We start from the raw sequence: 26,772 nt of genomic DNA, 5'->3' as shown, positions 1-26,772 counted from the left end.
ACTTGATAAGTACAGTTTGCTGGCCTGGCACTTGAATGTCCAACTCAACCATTTGTCACATAAGAAATAGGTTTGGAAATCTTTGAATGAATGTGAACGACAAATTTACCTGGTGATAACTGCAGAACAGCTGAAACACCGGATATGTGTGAGTTTTCAGCAGAGTAGCCGAAATTGAACGAATCCGAAGGCATTTCAGGAACAAGACACTAAAACATCACTGGCACCAAGAAACTACACTTTTAACGATACTTGTTGCAAAGTACAACCTTAAAGTATGAAAATACATATAAATATGTTGAAAATAAACTGATCTCATGCCGTTCAATGCAATCCATGACATTGTTTTTTCTTTCTTCAAGTTTTATTTCCATTATGATTTATCATTTTCTTCATAGAACTGGATAAATGGCACAAAAGTGCAAACTCCAGCATAATGAACAACTCTCACATAAAATAAATACAGCACCTTTTCAGCATCACTAAAATATTCTCAATATCCAGAAGTAATAAATACTGAATGTACCAAGATTTTCAGTCTTCATTTACAAAACACAAAGACAACACACAATAGATTTTTGTGTCATATTGAACTTTTTTTTTTTTTGGAATAGTTTTCCTTGAATCTTTTGTTCCACAAATTCCAAATATTTGCACGTACAAACATCTACAGTTTCTACACACAGTACATTGAATTTTGAATTGAACTCACATTTAGAGTAGAACTTGTATCAGTTAATAAACAGGTCAGAGTCAAACTAAAGAGAACACAAACGGAAACTCCTTCAGTCCCAACTAACAGTGAAGGATTCGTGCAGTTCTTTGCAGATGAAGGAGTCGTTTTCCAGCATGGGTCGGTCCGTGTTTTTTTCTTCTTCTCAGGATTCATTCAGGACTGATCTGTGAGCTCTTAAGACTTGAGTAGACAGAAAGCATGCCGTAAAAAAGTCCTCCACACCTTTGACAGACCGCCATCATTAAGGGAAGTCTTCAGGCTGGTGTTCGCTTCGTTCATTTGGCCAACATCCCATATCGCTGCCATAGATAAAACTCAAACCTGCAACCCTTTTGGTAGTTTATACATGTATATATTTATATATATATATATATATATATATAGAATTAAAATTCTACACATAGTAACATTAAATAGTAAACTTTTACATTTTGGACAGGAGCTTCAATTTGACAGAGGGCGCTCTTTTGGTGAGTTGATAAAACCGCCGTCTCTTTGACTTCCTGTTTCCTCAGACTTGGGGAAAGCCTCCACTTTATTGCTCAAACTTCCCCCTTTCACACAGACCCACATGAACATATGAGTTCATGTGAAATTGTACTGTTTCTACATCATTTATGCACATTTTTCCTCCTTTCACTTAAGCGTATTGCCCATTTCCAGCCATAACTATGTTGCACTGCTGCGACAAGAAGAATTGCATGATTACAGGCATCCTCCTCAGAATGTCAGGCAGATATCTATATATATAAATTTATATATATATATATGTATTTATATGTTTAAAAAAGTTACCTGGGTCCAAGGTAAACAAGGAGCACAGTCACCACTAACTTACTTTCAGGACACATACTCAAGTTTCACCAATTTTTAAACCCACTTTGATTAAGAACAATCACTGCAAGCAACAAATCTATGTCATCATACAACAATGAAAACACTAGTTCTTGCTTTTGGACGAAAACAGCTGGCATACAGGACGTCCAAGAAGTCAGACAATACAATACAAACATGCGTCACAATTGGTTGAATACAGAAGGTTTAGGGGGGTGTAACTGTTTCTGTGAATTTAAGATGCGATCCTTTTTCTAAGCGGAGGAGCAGACCGTACGTTACCTCTGAGAATGGGATTCGTTTTTAAAGACTGAACTGTAAACCTTCACCTAAACTAACAACACCTGGTTATTCTGTTGCGTCCAGCCAACCCCTAGAGGTTGGATCGTAACAATCAGCAAAAGAGCACCCAAGTCTGTTATGAAGAAGAACAATAAATTCTACACTGCATATATTGCATTAGGTTTCTTCTCCTCTTTTTGTAGTGTAAATATAATCCGTGGTCCCCAACTGAGCTGTGTTCATCGCGGGGATGAAAACATCGCAACAGAAAAGAGTAGAAAAATATGTGACAGACGATTTAGTCAGCTTATACGTACACATGCACACTCACACACACTCGAACAACTCATTCAAACAGTTTTACCAATTTGAACGAGACGAGACAAATCTGTTCATCGAATACACAAAGTTCTGAGGGCTGCGCTATGAAGCGAGTTTAACAAAGTCGGGCTTTCTTAGAGTTAGCTAGCTCAACAAAACCTAAACCACAATCACTGTAAGGGGGTTCTCAGCGTTCTCAACTGAGGTTTGCTTTACCAGACTCTGTGGTGTTTTTGTTGTTTGACTCTTCTCCACTTCAGTCAAGATGAAAAGGTGAGGAGAGTTCTGGAGAACACATTGTAAGTTACCACATTGATTTTTCCCATTCTGCACTTGCAATCCAGCTGTTTGTTTCTTCTGTCACAGCTGCACATTAGAGCTCTTCAACTTCATGCATTAAAACATGACATTGAAGAAGTGCATTCAGGTCTGACGCCGTCTCACAAGGAAAGATACGTGGAAATCACTTTAGTTTTTGACCAAATCAAAATGAAATTAAGGCTATTAATTGAATATTCTCTTATATATACTAATAGAAAATAAAACTTCTAATCAGTGTCCTATTAGGTGTAACACCAGCAGTGTCAAATCAAGCATTTATGCATTTTCTTCATCATCGAATAAAGGCTTTTGAGTTTCCACAGCAACTTGATGCATAGAGTTTCTGCTTGCTGTAATTCCACGTCTTTGTTAACCAGCAATACTAACGTACAATGGCTCAATAAGTGTGCAGATATATACCATATTCTTGCTATGATTCCGTATCGCTAACGAAGAATTGTCAGGTAAAAATGGTCAAAGGGAGACACTTGATTTAAATCCCAAACTCAGGTTAGCGGTGCCACGTCAGTTACCATGGAGACCTAGCAGGTTTAACGTCACCTTTAAAATTCTGACTTTAAGCTCAACATACCTTGCTGACCCACTACTATCACTTCATAGCACAGCCCTCTGATCCTCAGAATCTAGGTTTGACAACACTGAAGAACAGTCAAGTGTTTAATGAGGAGATTGATTCCTGTAAATGCTAAATATGAAGCTACAGTCAACCGGTGGTTAGCTTAGCTTAGCATAAAGAGGGCAACAGCAGAGGCAGGCTAGCTGTTTTCCCTACCTTTTAGTCTTAATGCTAAGCTAAGCAGGATACTCGTTTACTCTGGGAGGGAGGCCGACAGCAACGCAAACACACACACGCTCACACACGCACGACCCAGAGGACGATTTTAGGTCAAACATCAACAACTCTCATGTACTCGCTCACTGATTGTCAGCACACATATTGATGTACACCTTTGGAAAAATGATACTGAAGTACAGCGATATGTATAGATGATGATACTGTACATAATCAGCTTCCCTTTAGTGAGTGATTCTGTTCAATTTAGATCAACAGCATTGAGTAGGTGCCATTAAAGACCACAGAGCAGAAGCACAGTGACATTTTCACTTGTGTTTTTTCTTCTTCTTTTGGTCCCATTTGATTTGTGCTTATGAATATAAGGAACTCATGAGAAAATAGCAACCAAACAACTGCTTTACTGTTAAGTCAAGATCCACTTTCTGGCATTTTCAGAAGCTTTGTTTTACCAACACACCTGAGCAAACTCCACTAGCTAGTAGGTGGACCTTGACACATTTACACCGACCTTTTTGTTGTGAACATCATAAATGAACATCTGTTGTATTCAAGATCTTCCCAAAAAAGTTCAGAAAATGCTGATTATAAGCGGGACGTAAATCTCGAAATACTTTGCAGTCTACCAAAGTTTTAAATCTGGTTTCTGCAGCTTAGCATTGCGTTTTAACCAGCAAAGATTGGCTTGCCAAAGCTAAAGATGGCTACAGCAACTTGGACTATAGTGGAGAAACTCAGAAACTCTGCAATTAAATCTTAAGCAGATGTCAACAGTGTTTGTGTAATTACTCTCACTGCCAGAGCTCAACAAAAGTTCCACACTGCAGGTTCGAAGCCGATTAATGTTGACATGGTATGAAGCTGTACCGTCCTGTAGGTAAAGTATGAATAATATATTACCACACCTGAGCTACTGCATTGAAACTATCATAAAAACGTGCCTCCGCTGTGTTTTTACATTCTGCTGTTGGATAAACGATTGACAAATATGGTCCATGTGGCTGCATTCATTTGCACCAAAAGATGGGGTTTAAACAGATAAATCAGACACACACTCTTCCTCACACATGCAGTAACACACACACACACACGACAAATTTAGGCAAATCTTACACATTACTATCTGCTCTCACATCTTGACCAAAATCCGTCCCACAGATGTCCCTGCGTTGCACTCATCATCACACTGGGAGGGAGAACATTAGTAGAACACTGAGGAACTGGATCAAACTGTTCCCATTTACAACAGAGAATCCTGTGAAATGCATCTTGACCTGTCGGCTGTTTCTTCTGAGGCTATACATAGAAGAAGAAGACTGGAGATATTCAGGGACAAAAGCAACGAGACTTCTTGGTTTCTGAATAAATCCAGCCTCGGTGGAATGTTTGAATAGTATTTGGTAGAGAATAACAGCGCTCAGCGGGTCTGGCTTCAGTCGGAGGCAGTGGTCAGGGGCGTTTTTAAAAGAAAATATTCATCTTGAAATTCACAGTAAGATCTTTTTAAAGAAAAACTTTTCGACAAGCACGTCTGAATGAAACTGAACTGCACCATTAACAGCAAATCAAACAGCAGCACTGTAAGCCAGCCACTGAGGTCAAGGACAGACGTAAAAGAAAAACACCGCAATCGGATCTGAAAACTGACCACATACATGGACCAAATCATTCCCCCAGAAATGGCTTTTTTTTCAGTCCCATCTCTTCATTTAACCTTTCTGTTTCACTGTGGCGTTTTATCCTAACTGCACATTTCCATTTGAACCCTGCAACTCTTCTGTAAAAGATCTGATTTTTTTTTTTTTTGTACAGAGCAGCTGGAATAAAGCTGCATCAGGTGTTCTCATGATACAAATGTGTTTTTCTACATCTGTGTGCTCTTCTCTTATTATCGCTGTGTATCTGTGTAGACTTTGAATGATGCAAATCCACATTTCAAAGGATTCTGGGCTTACAATGGGGATGACAGTCAGCTCTGTTGGTGTGTGACGGGCAGCGCTGAAGCTCTCGGGGATGTTCGGGCTCGAGTTGTCAAACACAGGCTCCAGCTGTACTCTGCTGCCCACTGATGGTCATCTGCTTTACTGCAACACTTGGCCTCTTGTTTCAGGCAGCTTTGTTGCGAGGAAACTGCCAGCACCGAGGGCGCCGGCGGCAAACAGAATGGGCACGGCCTTAGTGATGCCCACAAACGACTGGAAGATGCTGATGCCCAACACGGCCGCCAGTTTACAGAGAGCATTCAGGAAGCCGAACGCTGTGGTCCTGAAGACGAGAAAACGCATAAACACGACATCAGCGAGGAGTTTTAACTGGACTGATGATGAATTTCATCCTGTTTGCGCTTTTTTCGGTTGCAATTTGTAGAACATGTGAGTAAAAACAGGAAGTAAATCTGATGAGCACAAATTTATTAAATATCTAATAAAATTTTCCAAAGTGCTATGGCTGTAAAGTGTGATCAGTTGCATTTTATTTGCTTTAATATTCTGTATTTCTGTGAGAAATTGAATGTATTGAGTTTAGAAAGACACCCAACAGCTCCACTGTACATCACCGCAAAAAAAACACGCCCCAATTAAACTCTAGCAAATCATAGATCAGGATGACGCTATAAAATCTTTTTTTTTAAGTTATTTTTTCTTCTTAATCATCCTGTTAGTACTAGCAGTTATCATGTATTGTATGGGCAGAAAACTTATTTATAAGACAGCAAACAAATTGTGGTTGCATTTTTTTTAAATTTGGCAAATAAGAAAACAATCTCATAGAATTTACAAAGAAATTCTGCAAAAAAGAGCTTCTGCAATGTATCATAATACTCAAACCAGGAGGAGACATTAGAGGATTATATTTTTCTTTTATTACCTGTTTCTCCTGTTTGACTTTTGATTATTTTATTGCTTCAAAGAAGTTATTTTTATGAGATAATATGGTCATAACTTTGCAATCATCATTGCACAGAAAGAATAATTTCTTCTGAGGGTCAGGAATGTAAAAATGTGTATAATCTATATTTCCACCTTGAATAAATGCTTAATAATATTATAATAATGATTATTAAACTAAGGTTACATAAAATGTGCATAAAAATGAATAAACACAACAAAACATTGAAAAACAAAATCACAGAACTAATAAAATCTCATGTTGTAATTGACCCACTGATGACTCAGATCTTTGGGGGGACAACATGAACTTCACGCTCCACCAGAAAACAGAAGCTCCTCTGTGCTGCAGCAGAGAAAACAGCTGCTCTCACGTTACCTTTTATCCGACGGATAGAGCTCCACTGTGATCACATCCAGGGCGTTCCACGAGGCGATGCTGATGCCTCCGAACAGACACAAGAGGGCGATCATCCCCGACTCACTGTTGCCGAACATCAGGAAGAAGCAGCTGACACAAGATATGACACTGGACCCGGCTGGGTGGAGAGAAAGACGTCAAATTTAAACCAGCCTCTGTGGTCATAAATGAATTATCTGCAGTGATCAGCTTTACCCACCCAGCATCCTTAAACGCCCGATCTTATCCATTAATAGAGCCGACACGATGTTGCCAGGCAACACTGCCAACGTGCCAAGAAAGTTGACAAAGTATATCATGTAGGCATTGTTGAAGTCGTCGCTGAAGTCCAGCATGCAGCCTTCTTTGTTGTGGATGAACGTGCTGTTGACCAGTTTACAGTTAACAAACCTGTATTTGAACAGATCTGAGGAGAAGAAGAGAAAAGACGGGAGAAAAAGGCTTCATTGCTTTGTTTTACTGAATCTAAAATCCAGAGATTTGTGGAATCTTAAGGAAGTGATTGACAGCAGATACTTGTCAGAGCTGGAAAACATGATTTCACCTCCACTGCATGTTTTCCAGATAAAAAAAAAGAAATTATTGAAGATAATCTGCAAAAAACATACATTAGTTATCATTTACAGCCTTAAGTCTTTGAGCAAGATTAGATTATTAAAAATATAACCTTCATCTTCTCATCAGTGTTTCCCCTCAAACAGGAGAAGAAAGGATTAAATCATCTCTTAGCAAAGGAAGCCAGAGCATTACAGCAGCCACCACACAACCAGTCCTCTGCCAGCGTCTGTTTTCAATCAAGATTCCTTTCTGGGAAACATAAAAACAGCATCTAGTACAACTGAGAGCTTATTAAAACATACTGTATGTCTTATTTTATGTTTATTCTCTGCATAAACCTGCAGCCTGCACACACACGTGATATAATTAGATTTTCTGATGACACCACTGAAACTGCTTCCATCCCAATAACGCTTTTATTAAAGGGAGTCAGGCATAAAAGTGCTGAATGATCATAAAGTTTTAGATGCGCCGATGACACAGACAGAAAGGAATGCATCGCTGGCTTCAGGGATGAGAAGACGGAGACTCGAGTTGCTGCTGAAAATAAATAAATCTTTCACAGTGATTCTTTTTTAGTTCCTCTGCCGTGTTTCCCAGGGCTGGATGTGACATGTTGATTTAAAGCGCCCAGCTCAGATCAAAACCACACGCAGCTCGGTTACTGCAGCGACTTTCAAACCACCACATGAAGTTTTGGATGATTCTGCTTCAACGTACAGAAAAGTTGAAGCCCTCTGGTGCTGATCCGACACATTCTGACATCTGTTTTCGTCTTAATCATGATCCATTGTTTCCCCCCATCGTGTGGTCTCAGAGAGTAGAGGATGGATTTGTTTATGTTGCCGCGGTAACAGTTCCGCTGCAGCGTAACCCAGGGTTACCAGCGAGAGATTGTTTCTATGGTTGCAGACCTGCTGAACACAGAGCGTTATTATTCCTCTATTTGCACTTTAGGTCAAAACGAATCCATTCAAAATTCAGATGTTATCTCGAATGATTTCTGTCTTTGCTGAGCTGCTGAAAGAGATGATGAAATAATTCATCAGCAACAACAAAAAAATGTGCATTTGGCCGATGATTGATCAAGCAGTCTCAGATGTGAGGATTTGCTGCTTTCGCCGTTTTATATTTTCAATGTTTCCAGACTGCAGGATAAAACTAATATTGTAATGCTCAAAGCTAAATGATCAACAAAGCAGCCGCTGAAAGACCCCAGGTTTTCTGGGGGGAATGACCTTCTATGGCTTTTTTACTCTTTTCTTGACATTTTTACCGACTGTAGGCTCATTGTTTACCTCTATGGATTTATTTGATTACTTATTTTATTAAATTCTACAAGATCTGGAATTTACAACATTTAACCCACAGGTGTTATAATTTTCGATATTGGAAAATATAGCGACTATATATACTATGGATTATTTATTAGTTTCCATATCTGTCTCCTATCCTGCTGGGTGAGAGCACAGTCTGTAGTTCAGCACGGTTTGACCAGAAATTCTGTGACGTTTCGTCACATCGCTGTTGGTCACTGCTCAGTCAATTATGGCTTTTCAGTTGCACTGAGGAGTGCATAACTTTTAACCTTTTACAAAATCTGGACAAAGCAAATACTGCATTTTTGGCAAATTTTCAAACAAGAAATGCACTCAGAGAGCACAGTACGCCGTCAAGGCTGCTCAGTCATTGTATAATTTCCAAAGGACAAGTCCCGATCAGTCCACTCAAGTCGATTTATGGTAGGATTACAATCGCAGTTGTCACTTGTTGTCATAGTTACACTATCTCGCAATGATACAGAAATCTTTAACAGATCCGTGGATCCAGACTATGACCCGCATCACTGCCAAAATCTAATCACTTGGTCCTTGTGTCATTTCTGACCTTCCCTGGATATTTGCAGCTCAGTTCTCTTCCATATTTGTGGTCGAAACGTCAAAATTAACCACAGTTAGTTGACAAAACTCGCACATTTTATGGTTGAGTAGTTGTGCTAAGTGAAGACGTATACATTTCTTGGAATGTTTTTTTGTTTTTACCACTAAGGAACCATATATGGAAACTTTATTGACCTTGAATGTCAACATGAAAATAAAAAAAATTGAAAAATATCACAAAAGTTAAAAAAGGTCTTATGTCCTCCAATAACACTCTAGGGTTGAAATTTTGAATTTCAAAGTATTTCGTTGAGTTCCTTTTAAAGGGTTAAGAAATCTGAGAGCAAACAAATGCTAACAAATTGAAGACACACAGCAAACCTGGAGCAGGCAGCAGGTTTAGTAAAAGTTCTCTGTCAAGCCGCCTCCTCAGTGCACATCACCACTTAACACACAGTAAAAGACAAACTCATGTTTACCTGTGTTGTAAAACAAACTTGCAATGAAGGTGCAGTTTCTGAAGAAGGTGTGTGTGGAGGTGACGTCCTCAAAGAAGCACTCCTCAAACACAGAGTCCTCAAACACCATGGACTTCATCTTCAGGTTGAGGAACCTGTGAACAGCAAATACTCTCAGTTTTATACAATATTCTGTATTGAATCTGACAAAAACAAATTCCTGAAACATAAACGGCTCACTTGTCATTGAAAAAGTGTCCTTGGCGATGCACTTGGTTTTCCAGGGTGAAGTTAAAGGTGACGTGCGCCGTTTGTTCGCCAGTGAAGGTCTTTGTGCGAGACTCATATTCCTGCTTCTGGATGTATTTGATCATGTCTGGGAACCACACCGTCAGACCATAGTAGCTGCAAAATCATGACAGAAAAGACAGATGAAATAAACCTTAAAAGTGAGCGTACAGGATGGCAACATCTGAAGTTCTCTGAGCCTTTAGTTTACCTGAAAGACATCGTAAACCAAACAGCCATGAGCATGAAGGTCGTCCGTTTATATTCTGGGCTGAAGCAGGCAAGAATGTTGTTCCGGATCTGCAGCATGTGAAAGAAAAAAAACACAATTTTTGATGAAGAGACGAACTTTAACCCTCGTGTTGTCCTGCAGGTCAACATCGACCCAGTTTAAAGTTTGAAATTGTGGGGGAAAAAAAAAAAATTTTTCATAGTGAAACTCCTGATAAATCTTTGGAAACTTCTGGGAAATCTTTGAACATTTTTGGTGGGCAAAAAAGAAATGTTAAAAATGTTTCTTAAGTACATTCACAAAAAATTTTTGTGAATGTTCTTCAAAAAATATTAGACGTTTTACTGATATATATGGAATCACTTTAGATATTTTTAGGATTTTTTGGAAGATTTTTACTAATTATTTGAAAGTATTTACAAAGATTTTCTTGTTAAATTTGGGGGATTTTTCTAAATAAAACTTTTAAGGGAAACTCTTAAGGAATTATTGGAATTTTCTTCCTGAAGGTTTTCGCAAATTTTCAGAAATTTGGGGGATTTTTTTTGCTGAATTTTTGGATTTTTTTACAGACAAGGAAACAATATTTTTTGGTGCCCGTAAATGAAGACAACAGGAGGGTTAAGACCAGAAACTTCCTCTTTAGATTTGTCTGACTGTGTCGCATGCTCTCATTTGATGTCTGATGCATCTTGTAGAGTTGGAATAAACTTTATGAACAGAAGACAACCACAGTCTGAAAGCAGCAAGGCCTGGACTCTTCACAGCTTCCTCATAAAAACATATCTTAAGTGCCTCAACTTTTATTGTCAAGACCTTTTTTTCCCAGTCGGCATTAAGCAGGTGGTTAACCAGGAGCATATTCAGAAGAAGATGGAGGGTGTAGGCGTGCGTGCATGTAGCAGAACGTGGGCTGAATGCAAATTAAAATCAGGCACGGAGCTGGTAAAGTTTTCCGCCTAAAGCAGTGGTGCTGCAACAGTTTGCAACCCACTAAAAACACCAGTTTGAACAGATGGCAGTTAAATATAACCACATATTCACTGTCACGGATTCAGTCACACATCCCCCCCCCAAAAAAAAACAAGAATGAGGTACTTAGTGGGGAAAAGGCACAATATTTTCCCACAAAGTGAGTGTTGGTGGGACCAAATTAAAATTGAGAGGAGAAAAAAGCACAGGGGCAAAATAAAACGTGAAGGATACACAACATTTTCACTACACTTAAACAGCTCTGCTTCCATCCACGTCTTTAGTTTCCACTAGTGCCAGCTCCACTGAAGCCTGAGCTGTAAAACTCTTGTGTATCATAACTGTAAAACTGCAGGTTTAGGTAAACTGAGATCTCAGCGGTCTTTTAAAATCTGATTAAATGCATTCAGTTATAGCTTTTAGTTCAGATGTGCCTGCAAACAACAAACAACACCAACAAATCCCCACATCAGCCCACAAAGCATCAGTTTTTCAGGTTAAATAAATGTTATATGTAAAGTATCCTTTAGCTCCAAGAGTTTCTAACTCACCTGTTGAGAGAGGCTCATAATCTTCAGCCTGTAGCGTTGCCAGACTGGAGTGTCGGTGCCGGTGTCCACCAGCTCATCCATCTGCTTCACAGTCTTGATTGTGGTGACCTTGGATCAAAGAGACAAAAGTCATCCAGAGGCACGACTTTGGCTAAAAATTCTTAAATATTAAGCGGCTTTTCTATAAAAGTTTCCCTAAATCTCTTCCTCATGGTGCAGAGAGGAATAGCAAAGTCAGAGGTAAATATTCAAGCATCTGAACTCTAAAAGCTACCAGCATGTTTGAGAGGCAGAAAATCATTTAGAAAATCACCAAAATTACACCATTTGGAGTTGTTAGAAAGTGTAAAAACAGAAAAAATCTTTGGATTTTCCAATTTCTAACAACTGTTGGACAAATCATCTGTGACTTTCTATTGTGTCTGAATAATTACCCAAATATACGATCATGACAGCTCACCAAAATCACTTTTCTACATACCGTCTCTTAAAAAAAAAAATAAAATCACACAAATAAACTATTTGCTCGGACCAGATTCTGGACAAGTGACCAACAATCTTATTGCAAAAATTCCGGGACTTTTCGGCTGAACTGCAGGCAGTGTTTACACAGAGCAGATAGGAGATAAGCCAGGAAACTAACTAAAAATATAGTGTATAGTCATCATCGTTACCAGTACTAGTAATTCCAGGGAACTTTAACAAATATGTCAAATAATCAAAGAAATTCTACTTTTCCTTTATCTTTTTTTCAATGATTTATGGCATTATAACTGTGTTACACTGCACACAAGACTTTCTTTTTTTTAAGTTCTCTCTACTTCTGTTCTCGGTGTTTCCATAAAGATGTAGGATTTCATATTGCAGTGAAAAATCAGAAAAATGTGCCAGGAGCAAAAATTAAAAAAAAAAAAAAAAAAAAAGCATCAGAACTATTTATGACTTGTTTAACATACAATGCCAATCCAAAGCCTGATTAAAATCTTGACAAGACAAAATTGTTGAAAAAAAGATACAGGTTGTACCTTGAACCACATCTTTGTTGTTTGTTTGAGGAAGGTTTTTCAAGATTTTAATAGTTTTTATGCCAAATCCCTGTTATGTAATTATATTTGTACCCGAGTTATATTAAGAATAAATATTCCCAAGCAAAAGGAAAACTATTTCCAAGCATCTGACAACTTTGGTTACATTTTTGCAAGTGAAAGTCTCTTTTCTTATTGGTGATCCAAGGTGATGATCACTGTGCAGCTTAGAACAACCAGTTCAGACATCTGGATTGATGAGATACTGACCGTAAACACCCTCTCTGGGTGTCCTTTGGCCCGCATGTTCGTGTCATGAACTTGTTTCAGAATCATCCAGCCTTCGTCATGTTTGCCATTCTGTTTGAACAAAGGTAAAGGTCACATTGGTTGCATCTTTTCTTCGATTTAATTCAGTTGCTTGAAATAAAAATGATCTTCATTCAAGACAATTCACATTTAACTTGTGTTAGCATTATGTTAGTAATGAGTCAGATATGAGAAAAAGCAGCCAACGCTGTCAGACGGAGGCTCACTGTCAACAAACATCTGCTAACCTCTAAGTAGAAGCGTGGGCTCTCTGGCATGGCGTTGAGGGCAGCGATGGCTGCAACAGAAGGAAATGCGCAGACTAACACAAACACACGCCAGCTATGGAACTGATACGCCGAGCCCATCTGGAAACTCCATCCTTAGAGGAAGAAAATAATCCAACACAAAGAAATGAGCTCACACATATCTGAGGACTTACAGCCAACAGCCGTCGCTGTGCTCCAAACATGAGTCAAGTCAATAACAGAACAGGTCAACGCTCGACCTCATTAAATATATTAATGTCACATAACACTGGAAGACCCGTGTTCTTATTTCTTCCTCCCTCGAGGGGAGTCAGAGGTCAGCCTCAGTGTTTATGTCTCTGGGTAGATGCTTTCAAGAAAACAAGTTTGAACCTGCAGTTTTCCAGCAGCTGAGTCTCCCTCCTGCCAGAACCAAACTGTCTGATGCAGAAATATCAGCATTTTATGGAACTGTTTGACATTTTGGGAAATATGCTTGACAGATTTTCCTGGCAAACAGTTAGAGGAGAAGACCGGTAGCAATTCCATGTCTGTGCTGCTAATATGTAGCTGAAGGCAGCAGTGGGTTAGCTTAGCTTAGCATAAAGGCCACCTATACCTAATTTCTCAGGATTTAACAACTCATTTGTTAACTCTAGTTTTATGAGGCTGAGCACAGTTGTTGGGGACTCCTCACTGCCACAACACATGTAATAAAACTGAGATAACATACATATAACATCAGTCTTAGCGAGCTTTACCTTTACTACCTAGCTCATTTCCCCTTTGTTGTTGTTTCAGTGCCAAGCTAACTTGCTAGCTCCTTATCTTTAAAGGATGTTTATGAAAGTGGTGTCAATCTTCTAAATCACATGTGTCAAACTCAAGGTCCGGCCCGCGAGATCATTTTACATTGATTTATTATTATTGTTATTAATGGCCCGACGATATGAAGCGCTGATAACACACAAACTACAGATCCTATAATGCGGCGCAACAGCTGCCTTCCCAAATGATAGGTTACCTGGGAACATTTCTGCGTCATTTAACTCAAATATCTGTTATTGTCTGCAACTCTATTGTAACGTCAAAGTTAGCCCTTAACAATGGCGAAAAGAAAAGTTGATTCTGAAAACAGAGCCTTTCAAAGCGATGGGAGGGTGAGTTTAAGAATATGTTGTGCCATTGTACCGTCACTGTGATCAGTTGTAATGCACAATGCACAGAAATAAATGTTAAACTGAGTCATAGTGTTGTTAAAATTGCACTTACTTTAACCTCTGGTTGCTTCTAATATAACTTTTGAAAGGACACTTCATTACATATAAAAAATTTTTTAATATACTTGTTCTCCTTTGCACTAAAACGTCGGAAAAACTTAGACTTATTGTTACTTCTCGGTAATTATGCTATAATTTTACTGGTCCGGCCCATTTGAGATCAAATTAGGCCGTATGGAGCCCCTGGACCAAAATGAGTTTGACACCCCTGTTCTAATTTAACTCTTAGCAAGAAAGCCAAATGCTAAACTCTTGCCTTAAAAGTAAGTAAAACATTAGGATCATCTAGTTTTGACAGTGCAGAGGTGGTTACAACGTTGTACTGCCATCAACTGGATAACTGCACTCACCGTAATGTGGGATTATACCCCAGGCCATAGCAGATGCGTAGATTCCTCCAATCATCCAGAACATGCAGAGCCAGCTGAGGTGTTCACCGCGCTTCTCTTGGGACAGAAATTCAGAGTAGTAGGAGAACACAATGGGGATTGAGCCACCGATTCTGCAAAATAAAGAAAACAAGTGAATCTAGAGGTTAATTACTACTGTTGTCAACATTACTGCACGATTTTTACTGAAAAGCAAATGCTAAATACCACAAAATACTATATACATTTTACGTATAGGCTCTTTAAAGTGCTAATACTTTTTATCATATCAACAGGAAGTCAATACACCTCAAATCACTGGATATGAAACTACAACTGTTTGCAACTTGAGTCCAAAAAGTTTGACTCTTCGACCTTTAATTCACTGCACTGGCTGTTTCGTGTGCTCACCGAAGCTTTAACATAACTATATTAGAATATCTTTTTGTGCTCACCAAGGTGCAAAGCAAACTTAGTGGGAAATTAATTTTATTTTACTTCAAATGGGAATGATATCAGCTTCTCAATTTGCCAGTTCACTAAACCACAGAAACTGCGTTCAAACATTTCGCTGAAGGAGCTAAAAAAAACTAAACATGTAATAATCCTTTTCTATTGTTGTTTACCCTAAAACTATTCAGTCAGGCTAAAGATTACAACTGTTGTAGGGGAAAGGTCACATTATAGCTATGTGCTTTGGTGAAAAACAAGCTTTCAATGTACTAGAATGTAAGAAAAATAACTTTTTATAAAAATTATCATTTTCGAAGTGAAATGTTTGTGTATCCACAATAAACTGTTGGTTAATTAAGTTAAGCTCAGTTAAACTGATTTCTGAGGTGACGTTTTGTGTTTCCTTTGACCTTGCTGGATTGTATTGTGGCACAAGTCCAAAAATAACCAGCGTTACAGTGCAGCAACAAACAAATCAGATCAGAGTTGGTGGTGCAAATTGAAAAAGAAAATCGTTTTTGCGTTTACCCAACACCCGAGAGGAGACGGCAGAACAGAAAGGTGCTGTAACCCTGGACGAAGGACGAGAAGAAGGAGAAGATGCTGTTGATTGAGAGGGAGATGAGGAGGGACTGTCGACGTCCTATCCGGTCGGCCAGAGCGCCCCAGAGGAAAGCCCCGACCATCATCCCAAAATACACGATCAGACCTGAGGAGAGAGAAGAAAGAAAGGGAACATTCTGTTTGTTTGTCTATTTTACTTCAGAACTCTTTGTGTATTGTGACAGATGTGAGTTCATGTCACCTCCCTTATTCTCTGCAGAGCCTCTACGGTGAGATTACAGGCTTTGTGCTGCTGACAGCTGACGGCTCAAAACAGGTAAACTGTTTCAATGACAGATATATAGATACAGTATGCTCTTTTTTATCAAGTCTCAGGAAAATAATAAAGCTCATCTCTCAGTTCCTTTTGACTTCAGATCATCCTAGAAAATGTAAAAAGCTGTAATTTTAAACCTTTTAAAGTCATGTAACTGTTATTTAAAGAGCACATGTCAAACAATAAAAGTTCCCAATGGAGGTTAAGACTTAACGACACAAATTTACATGACTAAAAAGCAACAAAGTGTGATTAGTGATCATCTTTTAAGGACAAAGTCGTACATATTTACAGGAGTAAATAGTACACCTTGGGGACTGGGCTGAATAAAACACATTTTTTGCGCCCTCCATGCATCTTCTTCCTCATTAAACATTTCCATTTTTTAATAAAAGTTCCTGCTGGTGCTGTCTTTCTCAGTGCACTATCACCCAGTAGATGAGTCTAGAAGCTTGAAAGAATCACCAGTAGTGCATCTTGCAGGACTGCTGTGAATGTTTGTCCTCAAACAAAAGCAAGCAAACAAAATGAAAACCTTCTTGTCCCATGTTGCCACTAGTGGTTCAAGATGTTCAACAATGTAAATATGCATCACTGCTAAGCATTTCGAGTGTGGTGTGCGTGGGAATGACTCAAAATAAACTTCAGTGTCCAAGTTCATGTAATGACAAATGTGTCGCCAACAGCAACAGCATGACTCATTTAAGTGTTTTAAATAGTTTTTGGACAAGAATGAAAGACTGTGGTAGAAAGGAATAAGTAGCATCAGGCTTGGATGTATAGCAAATACTGTAGAGATTTGTTAACAATGCAAATAATATGGATTATAGACAGCATTATCCTTTAAAATCCCTCTTCGGTCTTTGAATCAACCCATAAAACTCATCTTTAAGTTACATATTCAAAAGTTTTTCAATAAAAATTAGCCTTTTCTTTTGTAAATTAGCTTAAATGTAATCAGTTGCTTCCTTTAGATTGTACAGATCTATGAAGTCTCGTCCTCTTTTTGCAATCATGATAGCTCGAGCACACCAGCTCACCCACTCTAAAGCTATTCTGTATTAATACATGATGGCAAGGTGTAACACTGGAGCAATTCAGCCATTCATGTTCCCACTAGAAACCAATACTGAAGAAGAACAATAATATGGAAAGTTTCACCCAGCAAGTTGACAGGATTGGTTCCTTAGGTTGGTTATGTCATCAGCACACTGCAGTTTCAAGTCAAGGCTCTGACTGTAATGTCACTCATGATCTGTCTTCAAACATATTAAAAACCATGTGGACATGTTAACAAGGCCAGAAAATAACTTGAGTTTGACTAAATGGGGGCTTCTAAAAGTAAAAAACTGTAAAATGCATCATAAAAGTGCCAAAACATGACATGTGAAACAGAGGGAGGAGACTAACAGCTGTATGAGAGTCTTACCTAGCATACTTTTGTTGGGTTCAGACAGACACATGTCCTTCTCAGCGCTGGGGAGAACAAACCCGACCACGAAGATCTCCACGCCGTCAGCCATCAGCGCCAACCCCAGCACAAAGTACAGGGTCCACTGGAACTTCCCATGACCACACTCCTGCAAGATGGTCTCGTACTGCTGAGCCAGCTCCTCCTGGTCCTTCCTCCTCTCGGCCTCGGACACGCCGACGTCTCTGAACTGCTGAGCTCCGGCCCTCACCGATCCCGGACCTCCGGCCAGACTGCCTTTGCCCGAATCCGCCCTGGGAATCCCCTGGTACTCGCCCTCGTAGATCTCGTCGTCCTCATCGTGGCCCTCGGTGGAGTCGCTGTGGCCGCCCTCGTCGTCGTTGGCCGCCTGGCTGTCTCCACGGTAGTAGCCTCCGTCCTGGCTCCCCTGCATGGGGTAGTCATCGTCGTCATCCTCTTCGAAGCGGCTGTAGGAACGCTTGCTGTACTCATCGCTCATGCGGTCCACCGAGCGGCCCACCTTCTTGCTGGTTTGCCGTTTGACTTCTTTGGCAATGTCTTTGGCACCTTTTATGAAGCCAGTCCGGTTTTGGTAGCCGTCCTCCATGTTTAGAGAGGTTCAGAAGAAGCAAAGGGGGGTCAGAGGTTTAGCCGAGAGGCCACTTGAGGCGCCAGGCCTTCAGACTCCCAACTCACTTCACTGACAACTGGCTCTTCTTACGTCTGAGGAGAAAATAGAGATTTAAATTTGTTATATTGTTTAAATACGTTTTAGGCATGTAGTGGGATTGATTTGGTAGGAAAAGGATCATTTAATGGCAAGTTAAAAGGCACCAAGTGGCATTTCTGGAGATCTTTTACTATGGATGGAGAATCCATAAGTAGGGTGACCAAACGTCCTGGATGTTTTTTATAAAGTGATGAAAATGTCCTGGTTTTCATTGGGCCCCCAAATTGACCGTCACTGTGGCATTATTCATTTACTTTCCAATACAGAAGAGACATTAGTTCTATCATTGCTTCATTCGTTATTTCTGAAACTTGTCATAATAAAACATGTTAGGTAGCCTCTGAGAAGTCCATCTGAATTTGTCGCTGGTTAAAGACAGCATTTGGTAATATAACAAGTTTCTATCCATACAGAGAAGGCTTTACTTCTTCTTTCCTCATTTACGGTCACCAAAAAATATTGTTTCCTTGTCTGAAAAAAATCCAAAAATTCAGCAAGAAAATTCCCCAGATTTCAGAAAATTTGCAAAACTGTCATGAAGAAAATTCCAAAAATTCCTTAAAAGTTTACCGTGAAAGTTTTATTTTGACCCCCCCCCCCAAAAAAAAAATATTTGGCAAGCAAATTCTTGTATATATTTTGAAAAAATGATTACAAATCTTCCAAAAAATCCTAAAAAATACCTAAAATGACTACATATATATCAGTAAAACTTCTAACATTTTCTTGAACAACATTCACAAAAAAATCAACCAAAGTCCAGTGAATTTTGATGGATTTTGGTTGATTTTTCTGTGAATGTTCTGAAGAAACATTTTTAACATTTCTTCCACCAAAAATGTTGAAAATGTGGACATCAGAAGTTTCACTGTGAAAATATATATTTTTTCCTCACATTTTTAAACTTTAAAAAAGGCCAATTTTGAGCCGCAGGACGACACGAGGGTTAAACATATTGAAATTATAAGGCATCTTTGAGTAAACTTCATCTGAGTATCTCATTGCCGGGCCGAGAGTAAAATATGGTCACCCTAATCATAAGGGCACCCAATGGTAAGAAACAGCTGTTTGAGATGAAATATTTAGTTGGAAAGTTGGTCACAGAGAGAAAACACGACAAAAAAGATGCAAAGTGAGAGATGCAACATGAAGATCACTTCATCTCTGCACCCAGGGGCTCTGTTGTTCATTATCAATTCACGTCTACTCACGTTCAGACACATTTTCTTTTTCAGTCCGCTCGCAAAAGCAGTTAACCAGCCTTTAACGCTGCACTTCTAGATTACACCTGTTGTATGTCCATATCCAGCCAGCATGTGTTCTCTGCTGAGTCACACTCGGGCCGGAGCAGTAATTACAGGCCGAGACATCAAGCCCTGAATGCTGAGTGATGTCTAATGGATGTGGCTTGGTGCAGAAATGCCCAGAGTGCCTCGGTTCACGGCGAATAGCTCTAGTATGTGACCATGACTCAAACAGATCAGACACTAGAGTGCAACAAAATAAAACCACTCACTATGAGGTCTTCACTGTTTAACAGCCCAAACAAACAGCTCTTCATCGTGTAATTTAAAGGCTGCTCACAGAATCTTACGCTACAATGCAAATTCTTGAGTAGCTTAAGAGAATAAACATCAGGTTTACTGATGAAAAGTAATAAATCACACAAAGCTGTAAATGTTTTAAGCCGATTAGGAGGCCAAAACAAATTGGGCTTGAAATTGGGAAAAAGAAGCTGGGAAATAAAAGTCTATTTTAACAAATTAAACACGTTGTTTTGATAACATTTTTACAGTGCCAACATGTTCAGTTTGTAGGCGATACCCACGTTCATATGCTGCTGTATTAAGGCGCTGGGACTTGAGTCGGCGTGCAATAAAGCAGCACGTCACTTTGAATTTGTGGTGCAGAGAAACAACAGACAGATAATGATGAGAAGTCGCTGCAATGTTCGCCTTCACTCCTGCTTCAAAAACAACGTCCGACAGGTAATAATGGACCTGACGGAGCTTTATGCAGCGCTCAGGGCCAGAGACAGGATTTTATAAAACACTGAGGTCATGGGTCAGAATCTGCAGCTCTACATTCCCAGGATATCATTCCGATGGAGAATCCTGCAATCTCTTCAATATATTTGAACTTATTGTAATGTTTTTGGACTAAAAGCAGTGAAATATAAATATATTTCTGCCATGGCAATGATGCATTTGTTGCTTGAGTGTACAGAGGAAGAAGATAAATCTTTCATGAATGCATGCATGAGCTGCAAAAATTGTGCAATCGCCTCCAAGCTACAAAAATCCAAACAATACAAGACATATTAAACACATTACGACGTCACACATTTACAGCATAAAATAACAGTTTTAGTGCACTTACACCATTGAAAACAAACTCTTCTCTGTGTAAAACAAGATAAGGGCCGATATAATATTCAAAATCATCCACCGAGGTGTCCTGTATCTATTTCGGACACGTCTTTTCCAGTCACAGGGCAGCTGATTCTTCACTGTCAGCATGATGAGCAGATTTCCTGGCACAGATCAAAGGAGCCCTACCAGGCCTGGTCAGAGAGGCTAAACTGTAGGACGCTAACCTAATAATATCGAAGACCGAAGCACTTACAGGCCTGCAATGCTCAGCCCTAACAAAAACAAGCAGAGACGCCCGTGTCAAACAATATCACAACATCAGCAGTGTTTGAAGCCAGGAGGAGACGGAAAGCAACGCAAGTGGATTATTTTAAAACCCATGAACAACCATCATCTGGGTCAATATAGAATGACGGGGCTTTTTGTACCATAGTTGACATTTTTGCTGTTTTCAGCCCTAAAATCAACATGGCCGCCTATAACCAAACACCACATGGCATTTCTACAGAGAGGATCTTCTAAATATTATATATAAAATTGAGTAAAATTGAAATTGAAAGTTATTTATAAAGACATTTTAGTAAAATTGTTGACACTTGACTCACACACTACTTTATATTAAATAACTCAGAAAGCCTTGGAGTCTTTCCTTCAGGAGGAAATTACATCATGTGAAGCAGGTCATGTGATCTGGGTAGCTTAGTTGAAAGTGATATAATTTGTTATTTTCCATATAAAATTTGATATGTTGCCAAAACAGAAATATCTGTCATGATTATCTCAACTTAATAAAAAGAGCACAATCAAAATATTTGAGTAAGCTCATTTTATTATTGTTTAGCTAATTAGAAAGTGGTTGTTATTAAATTTGAAGGTTTTTTAGTTGACATTTTAGTGATATCCGGTCATTTTAATTAATAATAAGTGATTGTTTCCATTTTAAATAACTATGTAATTTGTAAAGATATGATCATGATAAACATAAAAAAACGTGTTTTTTTTTTAAACTTTTAATAAAAATGTATGCAAGATATATCCCATAGACCCACTGACCCAGCTACCTGCACAGGTGATTTCACTTTTTCCATCTGGTTAGACTCTCAGAGCAGTGTGGGTGTAAACACATGGAGCTTCATCAACACTAGAGCTGCACAATACTGGGAAAAACTCACAGTGTGATATTTTCTTTTACTGTGACGCGATATGTTGCGACATGAAAAAATTAGATGAAGTTTCATCAGATTACTTGAGTTTCTGGTACAGATTGACAGTAAATGGTCAAACCAGTCCCCGTTTGTGGTCAGTATCACCCTTTAAGTAGACAGAAGACTTCCATACATTGCGCTTATTTTTTCAATTAAATCTTCCTTTTCAGTGTTTCTCAGCTGTTCCTTGTTCATTTTGCTGCACACATTTGGAGACTGCATGGTAGCAGACTCTGGGTCTTGTGAATAAAGTTTTTTAAAAAAAAGCTCAGTGTTTTCAAGAAATCTTAAATCAGACAAACTTTACTTAAAAATGTGTCATGTAAAATGAGAACCCTGCAAATTTTCTTTTTGTATCAATCAGCAAATACAAAAAAACTGTTAATTTGCCGATATACACAGATAACACTGATGCTGAAACAACATGCAGTGCTGTGCAGCCCTAATCGACACCTTTATTTCTTGTAAACAGTTTTTTTCCCACAGTCTTTCCATAGTTAGAGACACACAGCTGCCACTAATAAGATCAACGTCTGCTCTGCTCTAATAAGTAGTTTCTCATAACAGTGATCCTACAGAACGCTGAAACTGCAGCAGCTAAATGGCATTCGGCCATCGTTAATCTTGTATTGTGAGCATTTCCTACTGTGAAACCGCACGCGGAAAAATCGTCCATGAAAACAGCCTGTTAGCAAGAAAAATTGCAATCACCTGACAGTGTTTGCATAATGTAAACAACTGAGCTCTGAGTCAATATTGAGCAAAGAGAATTACATTCTGGTTAAATAATAAGTCTCCTGTTAGTCGATTAGGTAGCAAACAAAGAAGAAGAGAACAGAAAAAGCTAAATGTCCTTTGATTTATCCAAATAAAGCAATACAACAAGAAATAATGTCAATAAAACAGCAAAGAATGGAGTGTAAATGCTTCCCATGTTATTCTGATTAAACATTTATATACATTTACTTATTTTCCTATATATTTCTGCACTTTATCATCATTGTATTATGTTACTCTGACTTATCCTGCCTGTGGCGTTTCATCCATTTCTTGCATTTATTTATGATAGTGTTTCCTCCAGATAGATAGATAGATAGATAGATACTTTCTGCAACAGGTAAACAGCCTCTACTCACCATTTATACATTTCCGTGCCTTGTTTTTACAAAGAAACTAAAATGCAAACACTAGTCCGAGGCTAACAAAAGCTTTGAGGCCACTTTTCTCATTTCCTCGCTGCTGTCAAGTTGACAGCCTCTCTGCAGCTCACACAGGCTGCAACACACAGCTCTGACAGAGGATAGAGGAGAGGGAGAGGAGGAAGGCCCGAGGAAGAGGAGGAGGAGGATGGATAGATGGAATTTTGCTCCCTGGTCTCTAATTTTTTTTTTTTCCCCCTCCCCTATTCAAAAATCAATCAGCCCCAGCTTACCACTTGGCCGGCTCACAGCACATGCAGCTTATTAAAGCGTTGTGGAGATTTCTATCAGGAGCAGAGTCGTGATGAATAATCTGGACACCTGACAGCATCGCATCAACGGCAGCCAGAGAAATCCCCCCAAAAATTTTCCTGCAGGCCTAATATTCGTCCCGTTTCTAGCATAAAATCTGCACTGTGCTCCTTTTTTGTGCAGGATTTGGTGTATTTCACAAGCAGCAAACAGCAACGAGAGTCTGTTCTAAAATGCGCAAATTTAAGCCTTCTGTGCAGCCAGAACTGTCTTGGCTGATTTTAAGAAAAAATGGCCTTCTCCAATCAGGCCAATTTACACAGTCGAACAATTCGGCTGGGTTTAAACACAAATCTGTGCCGGATATTAGCCGATTATCTCATCGCCTCTCACCCCTACATATGCGCTCATTCTTGGAAAAAACCCGCGATGGCAGCAGCTTGTCACGACTTGGATTAGATTATAAATCCAATTCACAAAAATCGATCTGAAAACGGTTGCAGAACACGCCCATCGTCTCCTTCTCCTGATGTCTCAATGCTTTCAACAGCAAAGAAAAAGAGGAAAAAGCAGCCGCTAACAGCTAATTAACCCACGCGTAAAAATTTGAAATCTCACCTCGAAACCCTGCGATGCGAGCGTCCCCTCTTCAGCTGATGGTGATGATGAGGATGAAGGAGGAGGATGAGGATGGTGATGCTGTTGCTGCTGAGCCGGGCGGCGGTGGTGATGATGATGATGGTGGTGATGATGCTGCTGCGCGCTTCAGTGGGAGAGAAGCCCACGCCATCCACACACACTCAGTGATGCACAGGGGTCCCCTCCCCCACGCAAACCCTCCACGAGCACATTAAAACGCCTTCATATCCACGGCAGGGGAGGGAGGGTGGGTGGGTGAGTGTTGGCGCATCTCTGCACACAATTCTGCGCACATTTTTCCCCACTCTCAGCTTTAACGCAGGGCTGTTGCACCTTTAAGGCTGTTTTTGCGCCATTTTGCCACACCGGTGATGGTGGCGCAGAGGATTTCCTGTAAAACACTCCTTTACATGTTCAACACATCCCTCATCTCGTCTTTTTTTTTTTTAACAAAACACACGATTGTCTGCGCACATGAGTGTCAAACTGCGCGCACAGACATTCGCACACGTGCAGGCACACCTGACTCCTGTTGCCATGACGACCACTTAAAGATTTTTCTTCATCCTTTCCCACCGCATCGAGACCTGCGAAGTAGAAACGTGAGCCTCCTTCACAGACAATGATGTCATCAATCCTTCACGTATGGTTTCCTCCGTGGACATGAGGGACACGGTGTTAGTCATTACTATAAAGCTGCGTGGGGCTCAGATGTGCACTCAAGTTTGAACACATTCAGCTCGACGAAAATCTACAGGTTCAGTTGGATCATGTGAGAGAGGAAGCCAAGATGCTGAATGCGGGAAAAAAAATCTTAGGTTTTTTCATTTTGGAGGAACATTATCTTGAATGAAAACCCACCAACCAGTGCATCTGATAGAAGAAAAGAAAAAAAGAGAGTGGAAATCTCTCAGCAAGGGGTGCTAGAAAGTTTAGAAACTGTGATAACAACAGCAAATGGGTCAATATATAATCACGGGACTTTTTGTAGCATAGTCGACAGGTATCATAGCTGACATTTTTGCTGTTTTCACGCCTAAAATCAACATGACCGCTGATAACCAAACACCACGTCATTTTGACAGAAAGATTCTGCTGATTATTATAAATATAATTGAGGAAAACTGAGATAGAAAGTTATTTATAAAGATATTGTAGCAAACCTGTTGACTTACACACCACTTTTTATGAAATAACTCAGAAGGCCTTGGGGTCTTGCCAGGCTTCTCTTCAGGAGGAAATGACATCATGTGGAGCAGATCATGTGACCAGGAATTAACACTTCCTTGAGAGTTATTTTTGTAATGGGTGACTTCGTTGAAAGCGATTTCTTGGTAACAGATACAATTTGTTATTTTCCATATAAAATTTGATATATTGCCAAAATAGAAAAACGTGTCATGATTATCTCAACTTAATAAAAAGAAAACAATCAAAACTATTTTTGAATAAGCTCATTATATTATTGTTCAGACAATTAGAAAGTTATTAATTTGGAGCAGTTATTTAGTTGACATTTTAGTGATATCTAGTCATGTTTTTATAAATAAGTGATTGTTTCCATAATAAATAATGATGGAATTTGTAAAGACATGATCATAATAAACATAAAAAACATTAGTTTTATTCTTTTAATAAAAATGTATTCAAGATATCTCCCATTGACTTCAAAAGTTCCTCAATTATATATTGACCCAAATATCTGTAGAATATCTGCTGGTTGAAATACTGTAGTTTAATGATCACACAGTGTAAAAGAAGAAATTATTATTTGTAAAAATAGAGTTTTGAATTGTCGTATTTTTTTGGAATTTAACAAAAGAAAGAACAATCAGTAAAATAACTAAAAATTATTTATGCTTTTTCAATGCTTAGTTTACATATTTTTCTTTAATAATGGGAAATGTCTGTATAGAAAAAGTTTTTGCAAATTTAATACAGCAACAGTGTAAATGTACAGCTGAATGTTGTTTTTGATGTGGATATTAGAGGATATTATTTACTTATCCTAGTACTTGTTTATGTCTAAATTAGCATTTTTTAATTTTATTTAAATGCAGTTAAAATATTTTAAAAATACGTTCAAAAAAATAAAACAATATCTGTTTACAGTGTAGTAAGAGGTAGAAGCTGTAGCTAAACTGGTATACATACGGTACTTAAAACATGAACAGTGCCAAATAAATGACTGAAAACAGTGAGAGGAATAGAATATTTTTGTCCCAAACAAAACGGGGCAAACTAATTGTGTCCCCCAGCGCTTTACTCACATACAGCGTAGACTTCACCATCTCCATCACCCGGCAGCCTGCTTTACTGGAAAAATGTAAAATTACTAAGAAAAGAATCAGAAAACCACCAAACCACAAGAAACTAATAAATACTGGCAAAACAGGAGCAGGCGAACTCACAAAAATATCCAAATGCTGCACATGAAAATGAGATTTTCTACATTGGAAGTCTACTCACCACCTCTGGAACGGACCTTTAACACACAGAGTGGCTTGAAAAGACTCAAAGCGTTGGATCAAAACTGCATTAAAAGGCTGTTACTACAAAGGCAGCATGTAACAGGCTAATTTATAATTGATGCTTCTAACGGCAGCCGCCAGAGGAGCAGCAGACAGTCTGGCTACAGAGTGAACTCCGGCCTACAGGTGTCTCATATAATGTAGCTCTGAACAGGAAACTGACTGTACAGAGGAGTCAGATTTGATGTTGTGCATTATGAGAGATTTACCTTCACTGGAGGAACGATCCCCACCACAAAGAGCAGAATGTTGTTTTGCTGTAATTAAACGGCCGTGGAGGAGTACTGTGCAGA

General features: G+C 39.1%; 1 protein-coding gene across 2 annotated transcripts; it reads right to left on the bottom strand.

The window, feature by feature from the left end:
• Nucleotides 1-342: 342 nt before the first annotated feature.
• LOC110964816 (synaptic vesicle glycoprotein 2A-like) lies at nucleotides 343-24,171 on the bottom strand. Of its 2 annotated transcripts, none has more exons than XM_022213690.2 (13): nucleotides 23,928-24,171; nucleotides 17,549-18,274; nucleotides 15,768-15,948; nucleotides 14,769-14,920; nucleotides 13,139-13,272; nucleotides 12,852-12,941; nucleotides 11,557-11,664; nucleotides 10,013-10,101; nucleotides 9,754-9,918; nucleotides 9,535-9,668; nucleotides 6,817-7,023; nucleotides 6,576-6,735; nucleotides 343-5,573 (listed from the first exon to the last, which is right to left on the bottom strand). In XM_022213690.2, exons 2-13 carry the CDS (start codon nucleotides 18,156-18,158, stop codon nucleotides 5,390-5,392), a joined length of 2,214 nt encoding a protein of 737 aa, XP_022069382.1. In that variant the 5' UTR covers nucleotides 18,159-18,274; nucleotides 23,928-24,171; the 3' UTR covers nucleotides 343-5,389. The 2 variants fall into 2 exon arrangements, with proteins under 2 accessions (XP_022069382.1, XP_022069460.1); XM_022213768.2 differs by lacking the exon at nucleotides 23,928-24,171 and adding an exon at nucleotides 22,995-23,143.
• Nucleotides 24,172-26,772: the final 2,601 nt, after the last annotated feature.

This window comes from Acanthochromis polyacanthus, chromosome 11 (assembly GCF_021347895.1).
Source record: "Acanthochromis polyacanthus isolate Apoly-LR-REF ecotype Palm Island chromosome 11, KAUST_Apoly_ChrSc, whole genome shotgun sequence".
Lineage (NCBI taxonomy): Eukaryota > Metazoa > Chordata > Actinopteri > Pomacentridae > Acanthochromis > Acanthochromis polyacanthus.
This window is presented reverse-complemented; position numbering and strand designations above follow the sequence as displayed.

Excerpts from the sequence above, each read along its gene's own strand:
- LOC110964816 (XM_022213690.2), bottom strand. The coding sequence starts at position 18,158 with ATGGAGGACGGCTACCAAAACCGGACTGGCTTCATAAAAGGTGCCAAA. Across the intron at positions 6,736-6,816 it reads CGGGCGTTTAAGGATGCTGG|CCGGGTCCAGTGTCATATCT; the intron begins GTGGGTAAAGCT and ends CTCTCCACCCAG. Across the intron at positions 5,574-6,575 it reads CTCTATCCGTCGGATAAAAG|GACCACAGCGTTCGGCTTCC; the intron begins GTAACGTGAGAG and ends TCTCGTCTTCAG.